We start from the raw sequence: 20,563 nt of genomic DNA, 5'->3' as shown, positions 1-20,563 counted from the left end.
TTTAGAACTACATAATTTGTATTCATGTCCAGATATTATTAGAATGATTAAATTAAGAAGACTTAGGTGGGCAGGCCATGTGGCACGAATGGGAGAGGAAAGAGGAGTTTACAGGATTCTTGTTGGGAAACCTGATGGTAAGAGACCTGTAGCAAGACCAAGACGAAGATGGAGGGATAACATTGAGATGGACGTAAAGGAAATCGGTAGGGATGGTAAAGAGTATATACAGATCTTGCTCAGGATAGGGCTGCGTTGCTGCAGCCATGAAGCTTCGGGTTTAAGAAGGCTAGAGAGTTAGTTAGTCATGTTATTCCTACATTCCGCTCATAACAAACAGGAATCAACACTGGGGCAAAACACCACCAGCAGCGCGATGAATTGGCAACACAGCAACGTGCAGAATGAGGTTCGCGGTGCAGCTTCCTCCCGTGACTGCGTAACTCTCGACTCCACTGCTAGGTGGCCTGTTCTCCGGTTGGTCAGCGGCATGTTTCCCGATTCCCACTTCCCCTGCCAGCTTCTAGAGCGCCTTCCGTAAGAACTGAAAAGAGCTATAGTTATCAATCAGATATCTGGATTGCAAGTTTACTTTGATATTTTTTCTAATATCTAGTATTATAAAATTGAAAATTTATTACAGAAATTCGAAGGAACCATAATTTTGTACAAGATTGAGAATCATAAGAATGAAACAAAAAGTTTCTAAACTGAATCTTTTTTGGGAGTGAACTCTCAAGCACTGAATCCAGAAGTGGAAGTGAACTGCTTGTTCATTTTGCAACTTTTCCTCTTGCAGAATCCAAAATGCACATAAATTCCAGACGATCTGCAAAATTCCCTGACATTTCCCTCATTTTTCCCTGACATTTTCCTGCTTTCTAGATGCATGACACTGAACAATTTCCAAGAAGGTCCAGACACTTACAATGCAGAAAAGATTGAGAATTAACCACTTTTAACCTTTAGTTGAAATTTGTCCCAGATATGAGACGAGAAAAGTAAGTGCCTGGTCGTAATTTGGTGCAGATATGCACCATGCAGGTTTAGATACTATTATTGAGGGTTTGCCACACTTATATTTGAATATTGAGGTGGGAACACTGACAGTCCTTTCCAGAACTTCTCCCTTCCAACATGCCCATGACACGTATTCAAGTCCTGAGTTGACAGAAGCAATAAATGCTTGGTATTTATGATGCTGTTTTCATTCAAGCTTAGATGCTGTGACTCACCAGAGATAAGGCACACGGTCGGTCATCTTTGTTCTTGAATTTTTGGAGCTTGCTTGCAACAGGAGGTCCTGCTAAAGTGGATTGGGGAAGGGAGGGGGGGTCAGATTTCTGTCACCTCTATGCTATAAATAGAATGCAGCTGGAAGCTAGGAAAAGCATGGACAAAACAAAGCTGGATTGAAAAGGCTCCCCTGCACTTTTAGGAGAGACCTCACCAGAATTTTACATGGTTGCATGCGCTGATGTTCTAGCTGCAAAACAAAAGTTATCCAAAGTAGATTGGTCCCATAGTGTCCGAGTGTTAACAATTTTATGAGTAATATGCATATTGGCTATTCTTTGTATAAAAAAAAACAAAAAAAAACAAACAGATTTACATTTTGGCTCATTATTCAGATTGTATTGCACCCACAAACATGAAACAAGTTTCATTCTGTTGCAAAAGGTCCATTCGTTGAAAAAAAGGCAAAAGTTCGGGTTTTGTTCCCAAAATAGCTGGAGAAGAGGGGGGCAAACTCCACATTTTTATGTTTTTTCATTGACATTCGAAGGATGCTACCCCCGCCCTGTGGTTGGGGCTTCCAAATTTTACAAGGTTGCATGTGCTGATGTTCTAGCTGCATAACAAAAGTTATCCGAAGTAGATTGGTCCCATAGTGCCAGAGTTATTACGATTTTTCTCCATTAAGTATACAAATTTAAATTTCGCGCTAAAAACCATCGGCGACACTGGGCTTGCTTACGTCAGACCCGCGCGGTGTACTAAAGTTAAAAATGACCATTTTGAATTTCCCGACTGTTCGAGATTTTGAAAAGTTGGGAAGTCATTTCCCGAAGTCAGAATCTGAAAGGGATTTTTTTTTCCTGTTTCTGGTACCAACTTTTCAGGATCCCACACACCCCTACTGGTGCTGGTATTCTAAAGGAATACCAATTGGAATTTATTGACCCATATCAGCAGATACTTTGATGTAATTTGGGTGTTTCACAGAGTCCAGAAAAGTGCCACACAACTTTATCACAGTGTGTGTTTAGCCTGGGAATTATGCAAATTTAATTAATTGATTTACTTTACTACTCCTATATGCCACTTTTGGCTAATCGCAAACATGAAGAAGAAGAGTGATAGGTGAAATTGATGAAGCGACCATGACAAACACAAATTAAACACAGGATTTTACTGGAAGAGAGTCCAAATGCCAAAGTCGGCAACAACACAGTCCAGGAGGAGAAGTTGACATTTGTGCCCCAAATTATTTTATTCACCATTATTGTGTGAAAAAAAAAAAGAATTTGTTGATTAAATGACAGCTCTTTTATATATGGGTCATTCCAAATCAGTTCAACCAGACCATGGTACCCACTTAAATCAAGATTGTGAGATTTCAAAAGAATCAGTGATTTAAATAACTTCAAAGAAATAAGTTATAGAATAATGCACAACTTATAGATATCAAAATCACTTTTGGTGAAAGTACATAATCTCGTAATCATTCAGAGGTATTTATTAGCCTCTTAGGTACTTGGAAACAAAATATATGTACTGAAGCCCATATGAAAGGAAAATGTAATATGTAAATCAGTTTCCTTAAAGTTTAATAATTTTCAGTTCCAAATATTTTGTGTAGAATAATATACCAAGTACCAATCATGTTTAAATTATCAGTAGAATATAAAAAGAAAAAATCTTTTACAAATTACCTAAATGTACTTATGGATATTACCACAGCCAATGGTATAATTAAATTGGCATAGCATATCTACCTGATGAAGGGAGTAGTTACATCGGAAATCATATACTCAACCAACGTAAGTACTTTTACGTATTTTATAAAAGATTTTTCTTTTTATATTCTACTGATAATTTATACTACGTGAGTAAGTCGCACCTGCACCAATCATGTTAAACAGTAAATAGTGTAATTATCATTAAGCTATAAATTAACATGGCAGCTGATAATATTTTGCAAACTATTATTTAAAAAATTCCAAATTTCAGCTGCAAAGACTGTAAAAAATATTTTACTTTGCAATTATATAGTACATGGAAAATGTTTTATTTTTACTGGAAGAAATGTTACTGAAATTATTATATAGTTTCATTAACACACTCAACGAACTTTTCCAAAGTACGTTCATATATGCACTATCAGAAACAGAAAATTGAATACTTACATACAATTTTTTTTTGCTTTAAAGTGGTTTACGTAAAACACTTTTCACATCCATATATAATCTATATTTACTGTGCCAAAAGAAAACACATACATGCAGTTTTACACATTTTTTTAAAAAAAATTGCAAACTGTGACTAAATCAAAAACATTCAATTTAAATTAAAAAATGATCACCCTGGTTTGAAGTTATATCGTCTCAGACCTAATTGAAATATTGCCAAAAAATCCATTGTTAGAATTTGTTACAATTAAAATTCAAGTTCTTTATTAATTATTGCACAACAGCAGCAGCTACACAATTTACGAAGAAATTATTCACCGAGCCGTGTGAAAAACAGTGCTGTACAGTAAAAAATAATACTAACTGTAATAATAGTATCCAAGATTCCAACATAATTTTCCTCAGTCTGCACAAGTTCCAAGAATACTTGATGCCTTGGAGTGAGTTTCTTCGGTGTATCCCCGTCTGCTTGTCCTATAGGGTAAACAACAGACCATTAGCTGCAATAATGGTAACCATACATCTGGCACACAAAAGGTAAACCTTGACCCAACGTTAAGCTCAATTCTAATTTTGAAAAAGAAACCTCAACTCTCATTGCGAAAACAAAATAAAAATTATTCCATTACAAAGGAACCTGGAAAATGTGAAGTAGTTACAATGCAGGAAAATATATAATGTGGGAACACTATATATTTTGCTTTGTTGTGATCACAGGATTTGCACTCATTCTAGCAAAACAAATTCCCTGATATTTCCAGGTTTTCCAGGCAAGTTTAAAATAATTAAGTTTTAATTAATTAAATAAATACATTTTGCATTTTAAACTGCACTTGGTATTCAAGAGAATAAAGTTTATTCAACACTGTTTCAAAATATGAACAAAAGTAAACTAGAAACTCCCATCAAGAGGTTGGTTCAAGAAATATGTGAATTCCCCCTGCCCCTTACATCCTAACATGTATTAAAAAAAATCCATTTTCTTGGCCTTTTCCAGATTTTTGAGAGGAGTGTCCAAAATTCCTTCACATTTCACTGATAAGTTTATTTCCAGATTGTTCCAGAATTTCCAGGTCATTGTGAACTCTCAATCAGATAATAAAGATGTATAAAGCAGGAAATTGTAGTTTAGTAGTTCATATTGTAAATATAATAGGTATTATGAGTAATTTTCTGAAATCTGTGTTTAGGAAGTCATTTATTCACTCGTGTGTAGTATACAAAATCAGATGTTTCACGAACTTGCAAAACACAGAGATAGAGATCAAGACATTGAAAGTAAAAGTGGTAGAGTGATTAAATACTAAGGCTGAGCCGATACTGATGCATCGAGATTGGAAAGTATCGGTTGGAATTCAGCCACCAATACCAACAGATACTTCTCCAGCATTTTGGTTTTTCAGGAGGTCCGCAAAAATGATGCGCGACACTTTTACGGACTTTAATTATCCTGGAAATTATGCAAAATTCAAACTTTCTTTTCATTCTGAAGAAATTATGCAAGAAAAACTTATTTTATTTATTACATAACATCTATTCTAATATTCTGATGTAATTCTTGAATATTCTAAAGCAAATTTATTGGTAAATTCATGCATATAATTAGAGACTATTATTTATAAACCAACATTGATTAATATTTTGAAAAAAATTTAATTATTGCAATTTTCAAGTATCGGTATCGGTGGAATCTGTAAGAGTATCGGTGTCGGTTCAAAGTGGTATCGATTCATTCCTATTATAAATTCCTATCATTAAACATGAATCAGTAACAACTGGTCAGCTGCAAAGAACACTTGAAATAAAGTGAAAAAATCACCAATAAAACAGTGTTCATATTTTGGGAAATGAGACGTGGTCGTAAAGAATTACAGAGTAACTTAGTACTCAGGTTCTCCACAAAGCAATTAGTTTGTTATGTTAACTTCAGTGCCCACTGACACAATCCCGGAAATTAACAGAACAAACTCAAAGCAGTGATGATATATAGTGGAGACTCGATTTTACGTTTTTCAGGGGACGAAGCTCAAAAAACTTAAAATGCTGTAAAATGAAAAATTGAGAAAACTTTAACATTTTGCTTTGTTGGGACCAACAAGATTGAATGTAAAGTACGTAAAAAGTAAAGTGCTCCTCTGTGCTTTGCAGACACCATGAAGGCATATCGGGGGTGTGGTTAGGGCTGCACACTTTCTTGATCATTGCCAAAGGTGGGGGTGATGTGATCAGCACCATGCCACTGGCTGCCTTTAACCCCCAGAGCACTTTATACGACACTGGGTGGGTGCTGGAGCTTCTTGAACAGGTGGAAAAAATCCAGGTTCTCCACCACAAGGGATCGAACCTGGGTCTCTTGCATGGTAGTCAAACACCTTAACGACTGAGCTACCGCGGCTCTTTTAATGTATAGTACTGTAAAAATCCAGGAACGTAAAATTGGGGTTCCACTGTATTTATTACTTAAAATGTATCACAAATGTTATAATAATGTGTATTGTGTGAGGTTGTCTTCAAATTCAAAATTCTCTGATTTTAAAAGTGATTCCCAGCATAATAGTTGTAGACTATGCTGTAGAGAATAAACTAACTCACCATCTTCACGATGATCGGGACTTGAAGTACAGTCAAGAAATGAACCGCTCATACTGAGGTAACCAACATCGCTGATGGAAGATCTCCGCCTGTGAGACACCGGAGACTCATTCTGAACAGATCGTGAAATGTTCAATCGTTTCCTCTTTCTCTTCCTCGAGGAGGAACCAGAGTCGGAATGAGTTCCGACTGGGCTAATAACATCTGCCTGCTGAAATAAGCAACATGCCGAACTAACTTCTATATACAACTATAATTAACTATGCACAAATCCATAACATAACATGAACACAATAAAAGAATGATTTCCTTTTACAGTAAAAAAAGGTATAAAAAACTTACGTGAGTGAGTATAATAGTTGCAGACGACGTTTCGCGAAGCTACGCTCCGCTTCAAGGATTAGGTAAAAGAGGGTGTTTGGATATGGAATTTGAAATTACATGAAGATAAAAATGCCATGAGGCTAAGAGATAATTCTAAAAGAACGGTGTGCCCATGTTACCATACAGAATGAATGACTACTGTAGCGTACGAATGCTACATCCCCCCAATGAGAACTCCACACATTCCGATGCAGCGCGAGTCACTTCCGGCATGACATGGAATTTAACAGACTCTTCACTATTTTTTCCCTACTGTTTAAACAAGTGAATCCAGGCCTCATTCAAGTTACCATCATCCCTATTTAGTTTTTCCCCCTATCAACACAAATATTTACCTAATCCTGGATTTTTTACATATATGATGAAGAAATTTACCTAATCCTGGATTTTTTACATATATGACGAAGTATTTTATGTACTGAAAAGAGACCTGAAGAAGCGGACCATAGCTTCGCGAAACGTTGTCTGCAACTATTATACTCACTCACGTAAGTTTTTTATACCCTTTTTTAGTGCAAAAGAATATATTTAGTGAGTAAATGCACAGATTTCCAAAATGTACATATATATATAAAAGAATGATTCTCACTATAATTATTTTATAGTTAAGGTAAACAGTGGAACCTAAATTTTATGGTTATCAATGGACCAAGCTGAAAAAATCTTAAAATTTGGAAACATGTAAAATCGAGGAAAATTTTATAACATGTTGGGTCCATCAAGATTGAATGTATAATGGGGGAAAAAGTAAAATTGAGGAACGAAAAATCTGGGGTTCCACTGTATATAATACATAATAATTGCAAATTGTTCCCATCAAAATATTTTATTTTTATTTTTTCTTTCTCATGTTATTATCTCAAATAGAAACAAGCAAATGTATTGTCATAATATGAAAATTATGCTTAAAGAAATATAGCACCAATGAAAAATTGACAAACTTAAACATAACAGTTGGGCTGAAAAGTTTGTAGGCTGACTCATAGATGGCGTTACTAGAATTAAATCCATGTGATTTTTACTTAGTACTAACCTTCAAAAGATACGTGTATAAATGTCACAGCTGCCGGATAATTAGTTCGTGAGATATAGCATTGTGAGTGAAGCAGCTTTTCTTATTGTGAAAAAATGGATAAAAAAGAATTTCGTGTGTTAATAAAGCATTGCTTTTTGGCGAAAAAAAATACTGTTGAAGCCAAGGCTTGGCTTGATAAACATTATTCGGACTCTGCACCAGGAAAATCCACCGTTGAGAAGTGGTTTGCTAAATTTAAATGAGGCGAAATGAGCATCGAAGACGATGCACGCAGTGGACGCCCCAAAGAGGCTGTTACCGACGAAAACATCAAAAAAGTCCACAAAATAATTTTAAATGATCGTAAAGTGAAGTTGATCGAGATAGCTGAGACTTTAAAAATATCAAAGGAATGTGTTGGACATATTGTGTATGAATATTTGAACATGCGAAAGCTGTGTGCAAAATGGGTGCCGCGCGTGCTCACAATAGATCAAAAGCAACAACGTTTTGATGATTCGGAGCAATGTTTAGCGATATTCAACCGTAATAAAATTGCTTCCCCATCCACCATATTCTCCAGATCTGGCCCCCAGTGACTTTTTCCTGTTTGCAGACCTTAAAAGAATGCTCGCTGGAAAGAAATTTAGCACTGATGAAGAGGTAATCGCCGAAACTGAGGCCTATTTTGAGGCTAAAGAGAAATCGTACTATAAAAATGGCATCAAAAAATTGTATGACCGCTATAATCGTTGTATTGCCCTCGAAGGCAACTATATTGAATAATAAAATCGAATTTTGTCAAAAAAATATTTTTACTATGTTAGCCTACGAACTTTTCAGCCCAACTGTTACCAAATATTCTATTGATTCAAACAGAATACTGCAAGGTTCCATTAATCTCGTTAACTAATGTATGAAAGCAGGTGATTTCAAAGGATTTTGCTTTGAAAAGGAAACTGCATATTTTGCAATCTACTTTACAAAAATAGAGTATATGTTTATACCAACAAAAAAAAATATTAAATTACAGGTTATTTATAGATATATCAAGAGTCCTGTCACACAGATGCTTGGTTGAAGAGACAAAAGAGTACAATGAAAGTTTGCACAGTATCTATGATTCCATTGTTATTTCTGTTTCAAAACTGGGACATTATGATGACAAGCCCTGTATGATGCGACAACCATAACCCAACAGCCCTCTCCACCAAAAACATGATAAAATGAATACTTACATCCTCAAAGACATACTTCTCCTCCTCAGCTCGCCCGTCGATTTGCACAGAGGTCCAGAACCATTCCGCTTTCACAATGAAAGGAGAGCCAGAATACTTTTCTGGAGCAGTTGAGACTGAGAGTTCGTCCATTACCTGTAAACAAACCAAAGTTGTTAACAAACATGCAAAAAAGCATGCTAATCACCAGTAGCAATTTTTACCAGAACATATCGGTGTTCATAACATGCAGTAGATATTTTAACTAGAACATATCGGTGTTCAACATGATTGTTTTCGGTTTTACAGCAATTACTTGTGACGAGCCATAAATATTACATTCTAGCAGTGCTATTTTTCTGGTGGTATGCAATTGCCGTAATGGCACCTTTTTCATACTTGCGGGGGCAAAAAATCAGCACCAAGCTGTGGCTGCCTTTACTTTGCACTTTCTTCATGTTTTCATAGGAAACTGACTTAAGAAGAGTACTGACACCTTTCTTTCTAGAACTCGAATCTAGTATTGTTGTCTAACGGACCATATGCAAGCTAAGATGGAGTACTTCCAGTTTTATGTTTTGTTTTTGGACTTTATAATATTTTTCCAACTTCTTTTGCTGGAGATTAATATGAAGAGAAACAGGGAAACCTTTGTCATGAAGGTATTGAATCCAGTAACACCAGCATGGTGCTGATAACATCACATCCAACATGGCAGAGATCGATAGAATGTGTGGAGCCCTACCCCCACATCCCGAAACATATGCCTCATGGCATGGTGAAAAGTATACAGGGAAGTTTACCTTTGAAGCTTCTAATAACATCTCTGCTTAATTAACTCCATAATGACCAAAATGTCATTTACCATGCCCCCCCCCCCCCCCCGAGACCTTCAATTAGTCCATTTTCTTAAAATTATAATTAAAACTATTGTTATATTATTATTTTACATCAAGTTTTAGTCTCCTTAGCCTATCACAAAGATGACAATCATGAAGGGACACCCATGTCCACACACGGACTTCCAGTACTGAATGTACTTCGCTGCTCCTATGTTTCAGATCCTACCTTACTGTTTTATGAAGCTCATGTGTTCTTAAATTGTTGCGTTATCCTAACATTAGAATGAAATACTCTTCTTTAAGACAGTCATATTACTATGGAGACACTGAAAATTATTGTCAACACAAAAAATACAAACATTTATGTAAATCTACTAAAAAAAATAAGACACTTGAATCATTGAAACTGTTTAATTGAAAATGAATACAACATCAATAAGTACAAAGTCATCTGGCATCTAAAATAAGCTCCAATCTATATTTATTCTTGTTAAAGCTTGGCTCACGCCACATCATAACATTAAAAAAGGCAGCCACCCTGGAATGTTCTAAAATTATACTCCAATATTTCAGCAAGTACAAGCGCCATTTCAGTTTAAATATGTAGTTTTACAACCTTTCAACCCTCCTATAGATAACTGTCTTCATATTTTTAACATCACCAACTCCATAAGTAGGTGCTCCTGTTTAAATAGACCTGAAGAAACCACATCATCTTGGTGAAATACTGGAGTATAATTTCATGACATGCCAAGGTGATTACCTTTTTTAATATGCTTGCTCCCAAGTAAGTGCACTAGTAACATATATGAATATAAAAAACACAAGTAATTCAAACTACCTAGCAAAACAGACAAAGGAAGAAACTACTTACTAGTTCAGAAGAAATAGTTAGAGTACAACAGAAGACAAGTTCTTTACTTTACTGTGTGTGTGATTATATCTGGTTCTTTTGCAAGCATGGTATGTAACAGCTTTGTGAAATGCAAATAGTGAAGAATGTCTAATTATAACTATCCAAGACACAAAGGATGCTAACTAGTCTCTTTTCAAACAAGGACATTCCCCAATCACCACTGCACACCTAGGCCTGTACACGGGGTAACCTTTTGCAAGTATATCGCATTTCAAAGAACCACATCAAAATTCACAATTACAACTGATTAGACTAGCTTAGAAACCCTGAATCAGCATTCAGGAACCATTTTTGAGAATAGTACATTAATACATTGAGATATAATGATGGACATGTTCGCAACAACTTGGTGTGATATCCTCACATTTATGCTCTTTCCTCTCAACTGATTTAGCTTGGATATAAATGTCAGATTCATCCCTTTTCAGTTCTAAGTTTCTTATTCAGATACTGGGAGGGAAGGGGGGTTTAGCAGATAGACTTGACCCTTTTCGGACGAGGGACAGGCATAAAAATTCCATTGTGAATGGCATTTTTGGAAACTACTCACTACTATTTCCAGCTATCTCACATCAGTTTGTGACCTATTTACTTACTTCCCCTCGTACATACACACACGCAAGCCACACAGAATCATTATTAGCGTTTGGTTCTTTGAAACTTGATATTTTCTTTTTTTTATACTTAATTTTTGACATAGCTGTATGGTCCATCAGAGCCTAAATCCACTAATGACTACTTCAAATGCCAACTACCTACAGGGCTACACAAGCACATGGACAGACATGCAGCAAACAACTTATGTACCGGATCAATAAAACTTTCCTCTTGAAGTTTGCAACGTTTCCTACTCCTCCCACATTTTGAATGGGAGATTGGAAGTGGTAATAGGGGAATCTTAAAGGAAGGAACAGTTGAGTTCAAAACTCCCAACACCTTACGAGGCAGCATATCAGCCTTCAAAATGTCATATGCCTCACCGCCTTCCACTACCTGCAAGACAATATCTTTACCCTTAAAAATTAGCAGAGCATTAAAATAAAAAGTTACATGGCCATCAGTCATGACAACTATATTTTTCTCAAAGTTAAATGGTGATACTACAATATGATATTTCCCGGAGAACATAGCACCTGTAATATGTGGAAACGTCATTAGATGGCAGTGTGATGAACGGTTATTGTACAGTAGCTGGTGGTAATTCATTGTTGAGTCAACCATCATTCCACGGCATGAACAGCATTTGTGCATTGATTCATTTATTTGGTATTTTAAGTCCACTTTATGCACAGTAAGACTAATTGGGATTAGACCTAAAATTAAAAGTGGGATCCGAACCACTATGTGTCTCCACAGGGTATCAAACCCAGGACCCCTTGATTAGAAGATGATGCTATTACTGTGCCATCGGGAGGCCCTAGCATTTGTGTATCATAATAGCTGTTCTTTGGGGGAGAAATGCCAGAGAATGCCACAGAGGGGTCATTGAAACTTTAGGGAATAGTGTCCTACCACCTCTTCTGCTCATGTAATGTTGATGTATGCTTTCTGGCTTGGAAACACAAGTGGCAAGGTGCTATCTCTAAAGATATTTTTCTTGCTTCCCTATCCTAGACCTGGTACACATGATCTGCACTGTTAATAAAGGGTCTTTCATTAAGAGTGATACTTTATAAAATTGTTATTTCCAGTTTCTAATATATTTTTTTTTGTGCTTCCAGGTGTGAAAATATCCAGCAAAATTTGCAGTTTCATCATGCAGCGACTCACGCTTCCTGAACGTTTAGAAATCATTAAAAAAATTTACCCAAGTGGCAGTGGGTGCTCATCGTTTGTTCACCAGAGAATTGGGTCGCCATCACCGTTTCTCTATTCAGGCTATACGCTGCACTGTTGCCAAGTTTGAGCGGGATTTCACTCTACACGACCAGAAGCCACCAAGAAGACAACACAAAGCACAAAGTGAGGACAATATCGCAGCAGTAGCGGCCAGTATTGAGGAAGAGCCGAATGTGTAAGTTTCAAGACAATCCCAACGGTTGCGGCTATCTGAGACATCAACTTGGCGAATCTTGCGAAAGGATCTGGACCTGCATCCATACAAAGTTGTATTGACTCAAGAGTTGAATCTAAACGATCACAGATTGCGTCGTGAGTTCGCTGATTGGGCCGTACAGCAGTTGGAAGCTGATCCTGATTTCAGTGGAAAAATCATCTTCTCAGACGAGACGCACTTTTGTCTTAGTGGCTTCGTCAATATGCAAAATTGCCGTTATTGGAGCGAGAAGAACCCACAAGTGGTCCATGAGGTGTCATTGCATTCTGAAAAACTCACTGTGTGGTGCGGTTTATGGTGTGGCGGCATCATTGGACCTTATTTCTTTCGAGATGATGAGAGAAGAACTGTTACCGTCAATGGCAACCACTACAGATCCATGTTACGTGAATTTCTGTGGCCAGACCTTGAGACCATAGATATTGAAAACCTGTGGTTCCAGCAGGATGGCACTACCTGCCACACAGCTGATGCTACGCTCGATTTGCTGAGGGAGAAGTTTGGCGACCGGATCATCTCAAGATGTGGATGTGTGAAATGGCCGCCTTGGTAGTGTGATTTAATACCCATGGATTTTTTTCTTTGGGGCTACATCTATGCTGACAAGCCACGAACTTTGGAACGTTTGGAGGCGAACATTCGTCAGACTATCGTAGACATAATGCCACTAATGTTGGACAGAGTGATTAACAATTGGAGCTATCGTGTGCGTCAGTGTGTTCAAAGCCATGGTGGACATTTGAACGATATTTTGTTCAGAACATAACTGCAATGTCTAAGCTTCTAAATAAAGCACAATTTACTTGGATACGTTGAGTGGTTTATTTTTTTAAAAAAATTTAGAAAGTATCACTCTTAATGAAAGACCCTTTATATTCCACAGAACCAAACACTGCCCTCTTCCATTTGTATATTTCGGACTTTCATGCTGGTCCCACCTTCTCAAGGGGAAAAAATAGTTGCCCTGACTTATGGCCCAACCCTCGTATATGTATAAATATTAAAATTCACAGCTAATAAAATTTCATTTATGTAAGAATAGGTAGAAAATCAGTTATATAAAGGAATTTAGATGAAAATGTTGGACATCAACTCTTGGAACAGAAAAACTTTGAAAAATTGCATGCAATGAATAGTATACAACCAAAGCATTCTAATAAAAAAAATCAAGTTGAAATATAATAATCATAATTACAATAGTAATCGAGTGAAATAATGCTAGTAATAAGGCAGCAAGAAAAGAAAGAGAAAATGAAGAGTGAAATTTGTGTTCAAACTTGTAATATGTGATAGGTATTGGTTATACAAATAATTTTCACAAGTGTGTAGTGCTAATTAAGAATTAATAGTCTTAACATGAAGTCTGATTCTTAGTTTTCTCAAATATAAGCTGCATCCCACGTTTTGGTCCGATTTTGGGCAAAAAAGTAAAAAATGCAGGTTATACATGCATAAATAAGGTAAATTTCCCAACCATTAATTGACGTGACATACTTTAAATCTGTTATCAGTATATGAGGTTTGTCCAGAAAATCCCCAAACATCTGAATTAGCTAACAAGAGGTACTTGCACAATGCATCTGATACTACAATGTAGAGGCAATGCTGCCACATAGCCTAGGAAAAACCACAATGTGATAGTGTGATTAAGTTATTGTACAGGGTCTATCTGTGATAACAAATCCGGCAATTTCTGTTCCAGTTAAAATGCCCAATATTCACGAGCAACGAATCTGTGTGAAGTTCTGTGTCAAATTTGGGAATGAAGCTTTACATTGAACTCACACATACAAGTAATGGAAATGTTATTTTTCTTTTAAAATGCTCAAACTTATAGTTGATGCAAAACAAATTCCCAGGCCTTCCAGGAAGTCTTAAAATAAATTTCACTCTCCAATTTCAACTTATGACTTTTTCAGTCATAGGTTGAATTTGCTAATTTTTCCAGGTTTCTTAAAGCCATGATTACTATCAACACCCAAAATAATGAATGAGAAAGTGATGCTATCAGATCTTTGGTTATTAGTATTCTGAGGGTGTTGTGCACAACAAATTAATACAAGTATTAGCTTCAAGTAATGCAATGTCTTCATGAGGAAATGATCTAATTGTGAGAGGAAAAATTGATCGATGCTGCATTCAGACAATGTGACTGTGCAAATTGAACTGTTAACACATTGGGGTCTCACGATGGGAATAGCCCGCAGTGCACTTAAATACAATGTGGACGAACGACGGGCATAGCCAATCCTGCGGTATGCAATCGCTTTGCCGATTAAACTACGGGCTATGTTTGTACTTCGTCTCATGTGAGTGTTCATTCAAGCCCCTCTGTTCAAATTCTGACTGATAGGTGACTCATGTGCTATTTTTATCTTGTACCTGCGACTGTGTTCGGGTTGATGTAGTTGCATTGTTCAAAATGGTGTCATTAGATCCAGACTGCGTAGCGGAAATTCTGCATGAGGATTCCACCTCAGAGTTTGAAGTTAGCGACAATTTTGATGATGCAGATGAATTTGAAGATTTGGAAGGTAGGTTATATTCGTAATAATTAATTGTTGACAATATAAACAGTGTTGCAAACTCTAGTATTTCATGAATGAAGTGAGAAGAGGTAATTTTTTTGGGTCTATTCATCTTGCCTCTTGCTTCATTCTCCTACATGCACTGATGTATTTTTAGTTTTTCCATTTATTATTTTGTATAGTGTATGTCCAATGAAAATTTATTTTATTTATTTAGTTTATTTATTTATTTGTTTAATTTTTACAAATGACGCAGAACCAACTGATACATCGTCTGGTCCTGTCCTGCAGCCACTTTTTCATACAAAAGCTAATTACCTGTAATTTGTAATAATTTTTTGTTATGTGCACATAAGAAGTATTCTTATGCAAGATTCAAAAGATGTATTGATAGTTTATGTAGTTAATTATTGAAATTTTCAGATTACGAACTTAAAATATCTCTATATTAACATTTGTTACAATATTGTACTTTTTTTTCACAAAACATTGCTGAAAAAAATATTTGAAAATGTCTGAAAATGAAAAGAAAATTTAACAAAATTTTTGTTCATTGAAAAGAGGAAGTTTTGTAGATTTAAGAAATGTGTGGTAAATAAAAACAAATTAAAAATATTCTTTCTATGTTTTTTTTAAAAAACAACCAAAAACCGCAGACCAGAGGTAAAAATGTTGGATTATGAGGCCAGACCCGAATGTGTTAATTTATCAGTCTTTATTGAAACAAGAGACCAAAATAGTCCAGAAAGCTAATCACTAGCAGACTTATTTATATTCCCTGAAATGTAAATGGTGTTCGAAGGCTGATGTTCTGATTGAATGAATTACGTTATTCTATGTCATTTTCCTGCCACTTCTGGCTAATTGAAAGAATGGGGATGACTGGTTTGGATTATTTTACTTTGCTCTTCTGCCACTTTTCGCTGATCAAGATGAGGATGAGTGATGCAATTGATGAAGACCCATACCCTGGTCAAGATTCAACACTGAAGTCATAGCACACTGTGCTAAGATGATGATGCAATGAGATGGATGAAGGGACAATCACAAACAGATATGGATGATAGAATGTAATTCCTACAGAGAATCATCCTGACTGCAGATTCAGGTGCTAGAGCCTTATTAATCTGCAAAGGCTGCTGTTTTGAGTTCCATGACCACTAAAGTGCAGCACAGTTTTTAAAAAGAAGTTTGCTAAAATGACTTGGAAGCAATGTTGACAGCAGTGCATTGCTCAGTCAAGGGGAGTATTTCAAAGACAAGGTGAAATAGCTAATAAGCAGGAAAGAATTGTATTTACAACGTTTGGGAATTTTCAAGATAGACCTTGCACTTTTGAGCATAAATATATAAAAGCATTTACTCCAGTTACAAGGAACAATACGTTCCTTTTAAATGGCATCAGACTACAAGTCACAAAACATACTTTAAATTTGGTCAGTACACATCTAGATTCATCATCAGAATGGAAAAAGGAAATTAAGAAGCAATTACAAGATTAAAAAGGGTTAAAAATAACTATTACCTAAGGATGGTCTCAAATGTCCACCAAAAAATCTCTCTTACGTATCAATTTCATCTGACACACCTGCCATTCACATTGTTTCGTCAAAGGTACCACATAAGTATTACATTTGATGGAAATAATAAAATTAAGTTTGCCTTACCACATGTGTGCATGAAGGATCGGTCATCTCCGTGTAAGTTCCCCCATTCTCAATAAGCACATCTATCATGTGCCGTCGTTCCTCTTCAGAAAACCCAAAGAAACTTATTCTCGATCCACCAAAGGGTTTCATTTTGTAAATCATCTAAAAGGAACAAAGATTTCACGCATTAATGAAAATGTTGAATGTAGCAGAAAAATATTTTATTAGTGTAAATATTAATAATTACATGATCAATAAAAATGTCATAAAACTAAATAAAAAGAGATCCTGAGTCTTCATGATGGCATAGTGGTAACATTGTCGCCTTGTAATCAAGGGGTCCTGGTGGAGACATATAGTGGTTCAGATACCAATTAACCTATCTCTGAACTAAAATATACCAGAGAAAAAGGAAAAACACAAAAAGAGTTCCCACTCATTTTCCTAAATAAAATTCTCTGATATTACAGTTACTTGAAAAGCAACATTCCAGACCACTCCAAAACAGAAACGTTTGATTTAACATGCAAATAAATTACTAGAAATAAAAACATTTTATAGGAAATGCAACTCCGAAAACACCTCCTATAGTCTATGGGCCAAGTGGCCAAAATCAAGAATTCGGTATAATTTGGGGGTACTCATTTTCCTTTATACCACCGTTACATGCTTATGAATGGATGCCAAAAAACCATGCTTGCTATCTCAAAGTGGTGGCTAAAAGAAATGGCGGATCTTGACATTTGAAAAAATAACTATATCTCTGAAACCAACGGCCTGATCTTAACGAACTTTTTTTAAAATGAAAGCTTAATATATGTTCTATATTTAATGTTATCTTCAGTTTTTCGGTAGGAGCAACCGTTAAGTAGTCAATCAAGGATTAGTAAAATATATTCGTATTTTTTACTATTAATTTTATATTTATCATTAATTTATTAATAATCTAGGCATTTGAGAAGAAAATGTTCCAAACAAACATTGTAGCATAAACGCTTATCTTTAATTTGACATATTACACTTGTTGGTTTTCACCTTAGAATTCATATAAAACAAATGAATTATGTAGTGTGTGCATCGAATTCTTCTAGCAGCATGTGTCCTTAGTCCTATTTAGTTACACGTATTGTAACTGGTATTGACTATTGAATAGTATATTATTGTTATATACATACAAAAACATTTAATAATAATAATAATAATAATTGGTTGTTATTATTATTAATAATAGTTATTTTTGTTGTAGTATTAATTAGCCATTAATTTTGTTTAATTGTTACCGATGTTCATGGAAGAATGTTATTGATTGATTGAAATTAAAATGTTGTATGTGTCAGCACTTAGGCTATTTTCACCCATCATATTGTATGAGGCCAAGCTCCTTACAATGTATAGAGAATCCACCATGTGTGTGTCTAAAATCTCATTACCCAGGGTAAAAACTGAGGCGAAACTGAAGCACTCAGCACATATATTCCTATGAGCAATACACAAGAGACCATACATACAATTATACAAAGGTACCCTCCCTGATGGCTTAGTGTAATGTCGTCACCTTGTGATCAAGCGGACCCGGGTTCGATACCCTGTGGAGGCACAAAGTGGTTCAGATCCCACTTTAAACTGTAGGCCCACTCTGGATTTTCCTATCTGTGCATAAAGTGTATTTAAAAAGAAAATCTCAAATCAAACAACACTACAAAGGGTTGTGCTGACCGTAGGTTCAGACTCCAGAGCCTCGTTGGTCTCCAAGACTGCAGTTGCCGAGGTGAAGTATGTGGAAATGAGGTTAACATTTGGGAGTGTTCAGAAGAACATCATAACATACGTGTATGCTCATTATTAGTTGTTACAGCCGAAATGTCTGCTTTCAAGAAAGTAAAGATCTGTAAAAACAGAAGTATGCATATTATATATGGGGGAAATGCATTCACCAAAAGACAGACAGTTTTGTACAGTGCTGCCGTGAGCAGAAATTTTGATTGAGAATAAAGATGCATGATTTATCGGCTGAAAAAATTCTTCGCGAGCCAATATTACGAATGTCAAGTCCTTAAGAAGACTAGAAGCAGATGCTTCATCCTCCTATTTGTTTTCTGAAAGTCCTTGCTGATAGAAGCATGCTGAGAATCCCTTGAAACGGACACTCACAGATGGACACATCGTATACATACATCAAGAATTGTGTTTCATGTGACAAACAAGCAGCATTCATATGTCTGAGAATGTACACCATATAGAGGAAACATTAAGTGAGGCTGGCACTTCCTATCGTGGCAATATAATTATTGCCAAAAATATGTCGTCTACTTGCCACAAAGGTCTAGTACTACAGTTATCCGGAGAAAGCAAGAAAATATTGCAATATCAGTTTCATGTATGCAAGTTACATACTTTGAAAAAATCGTGGGCAATTGTTCTATTCATATCTATTTCTGAAACTTTAGTGTAGTTACATTTCTAGCTTAGGTGATTTAAAATTGCAACTGTCTAAAAGGTTCCAGGCAATCTTGCTAGGAAGTATGACGACGTAATTCATGTAAAGCTTGAGAGGAGATGATGCTGTTTTTCTACACCTTTCGCATCTTCGTTTACGTGTTTAGCAGCTCCATGAATAGGAGCTACCTTAGCCAAAATGTGCTATTTTAATCAGTGCTCAAAGTTAGGGGGGATTCTTGGGAATGGTATTCCCAAAGATAGCGAAATTTTCGCAAATCATTTCCCCAGTTACCTCATTCTATAGAAGCATCCCCTCAGCTAACTCCAAGTCTCGACCAAACACCCCCTCAGCTAACATTTTTCCATTTCAAGAGCTGCTTCTAATATGATTTACATCCTCAGATAGTTTACAAGTAGCAAATCCTAAGTCAGATTTCCTATCGTACCGTCAATGCTGGAATCGATTAGGAGGAACCAAATTCTTGGTACAAGCTATAACGGAAACTTTTCTCGACAGACTCTTATATCATCATCCTTAATTATTTTGAAAGGAAGTAACTTTGAGATTCAACCCTCGAATTTCTCTGATAAAATGTATGCCATAGGTTTTACAAGCCGATTTTCTTTCTTAACTACTTTCACCAATATTTCAGGTTTATCTGATCTGAATTTGGTGTAGGCAAAGTAATAAGATTCATGATGATATGTATCTGGAGCTAAGATCTCACGTGATTTAATTGCGATGATTTTTCCTCTCTCCTCTCAATTGCAGTCCCACGCAATTTGTTATCAATTCGAAGCTCAGGAACTTGAGTAAGTGTTTCCTTTGATCTTAATATTCTATTGTATTTCCTTTCTGTGTCACACAAAACACAATTCTTGATGTATACGATGTGTTCATCTGTCAGTGTCTGTTTCAAGCGTTTCTCAGCATGCTTTGATGAACAAGCACAACTATCAGAAAACAAATGGGAGGATGAATCATTTGCTTCTAGTCTTCTTAAGGACTTGATGTTGGTAAAATTGGCTCGACACATGCGATGAAAATTTTTCAACCGATAAATCATGCATCTTTATTCTCAATCAAAATTTCTGCTCACGGCATCACTGTACGAAACTGTCTGTCTTTTGGTGAATGCATTTCCCCCATATACAATATAACTTCTCTGGTCCGTCTTCTGTTTTTACAGATTTTTACTTTCTTGAAAGCAGACATTTCGGCTGTAACAACTAATAATGAGCATACACGTATGTTATGATGTTCTTCTGAACACTCCCAAATGTTAACCTCATTTCCACATACTTCACCTCGGCAACTGCAGTCTTGGAGACCAACGAGGCTCTGGAGTCTGAACCTACGGTCAGCACAACCCTTTGTAGTGTTGTTTGATTTGAGATTTTCTTTTTAAATACACTTTATGCACAGATAGGAAAATCCAGAGTGGGCCTACAGTTTAAAGTGGGATCTGAACCACTTTGTGCCTCCACAGGGTATCGAACCCGGGTCCGCTT

General features: G+C 36.1%; 1 protein-coding gene across 3 annotated transcripts in view; it reads right to left on the bottom strand.

Annotated features, from left to right (window-relative positions):
• pbl (epithelial cell transforming 2 pebble) overlaps nucleotides 1–20,563 on the bottom strand; it is an 82,231-nt gene that overhangs the window by 29,930 nt on the left and 31,738 nt on the right. For 2 of the 3 annotated variants that reach the window (XM_083130101.1, XM_083130099.1), the window contains exons 6-10: nucleotides 16,631–16,774; nucleotides 11,187–11,372; nucleotides 8,643–8,777; nucleotides 6,006–6,216; nucleotides 3,778–3,887 (exon numbers count right to left, since the gene is read on the bottom strand). In XM_083130101.1, coding sequence (XP_082986227.1) covers nucleotides 3,778–3,887; nucleotides 6,006–6,216; nucleotides 8,643–8,777; nucleotides 11,187–11,372; nucleotides 16,631–16,774 — 786 coding nt within the window. The remainder of the gene's footprint in view (nucleotides 1–3,777; nucleotides 3,888–6,005; nucleotides 6,217–8,642; nucleotides 8,778–11,186; nucleotides 11,373–16,630; nucleotides 16,775–20,563) is intronic. The other variant, XM_083130100.1, reaches the window with a different exon arrangement.

Source organism: Lepisma saccharinum, chromosome 10 (genome assembly GCF_977018435.1).
Source record: "Lepisma saccharinum chromosome 10, izLepSacc3.1, whole genome shotgun sequence".
In the NCBI taxonomy this organism is placed as follows: Eukaryota; Metazoa; Arthropoda; class Insecta; order Zygentoma; family Lepismatidae; genus Lepisma; species Lepisma saccharinum.
This window is presented reverse-complemented; position numbering and strand designations above follow the sequence as displayed.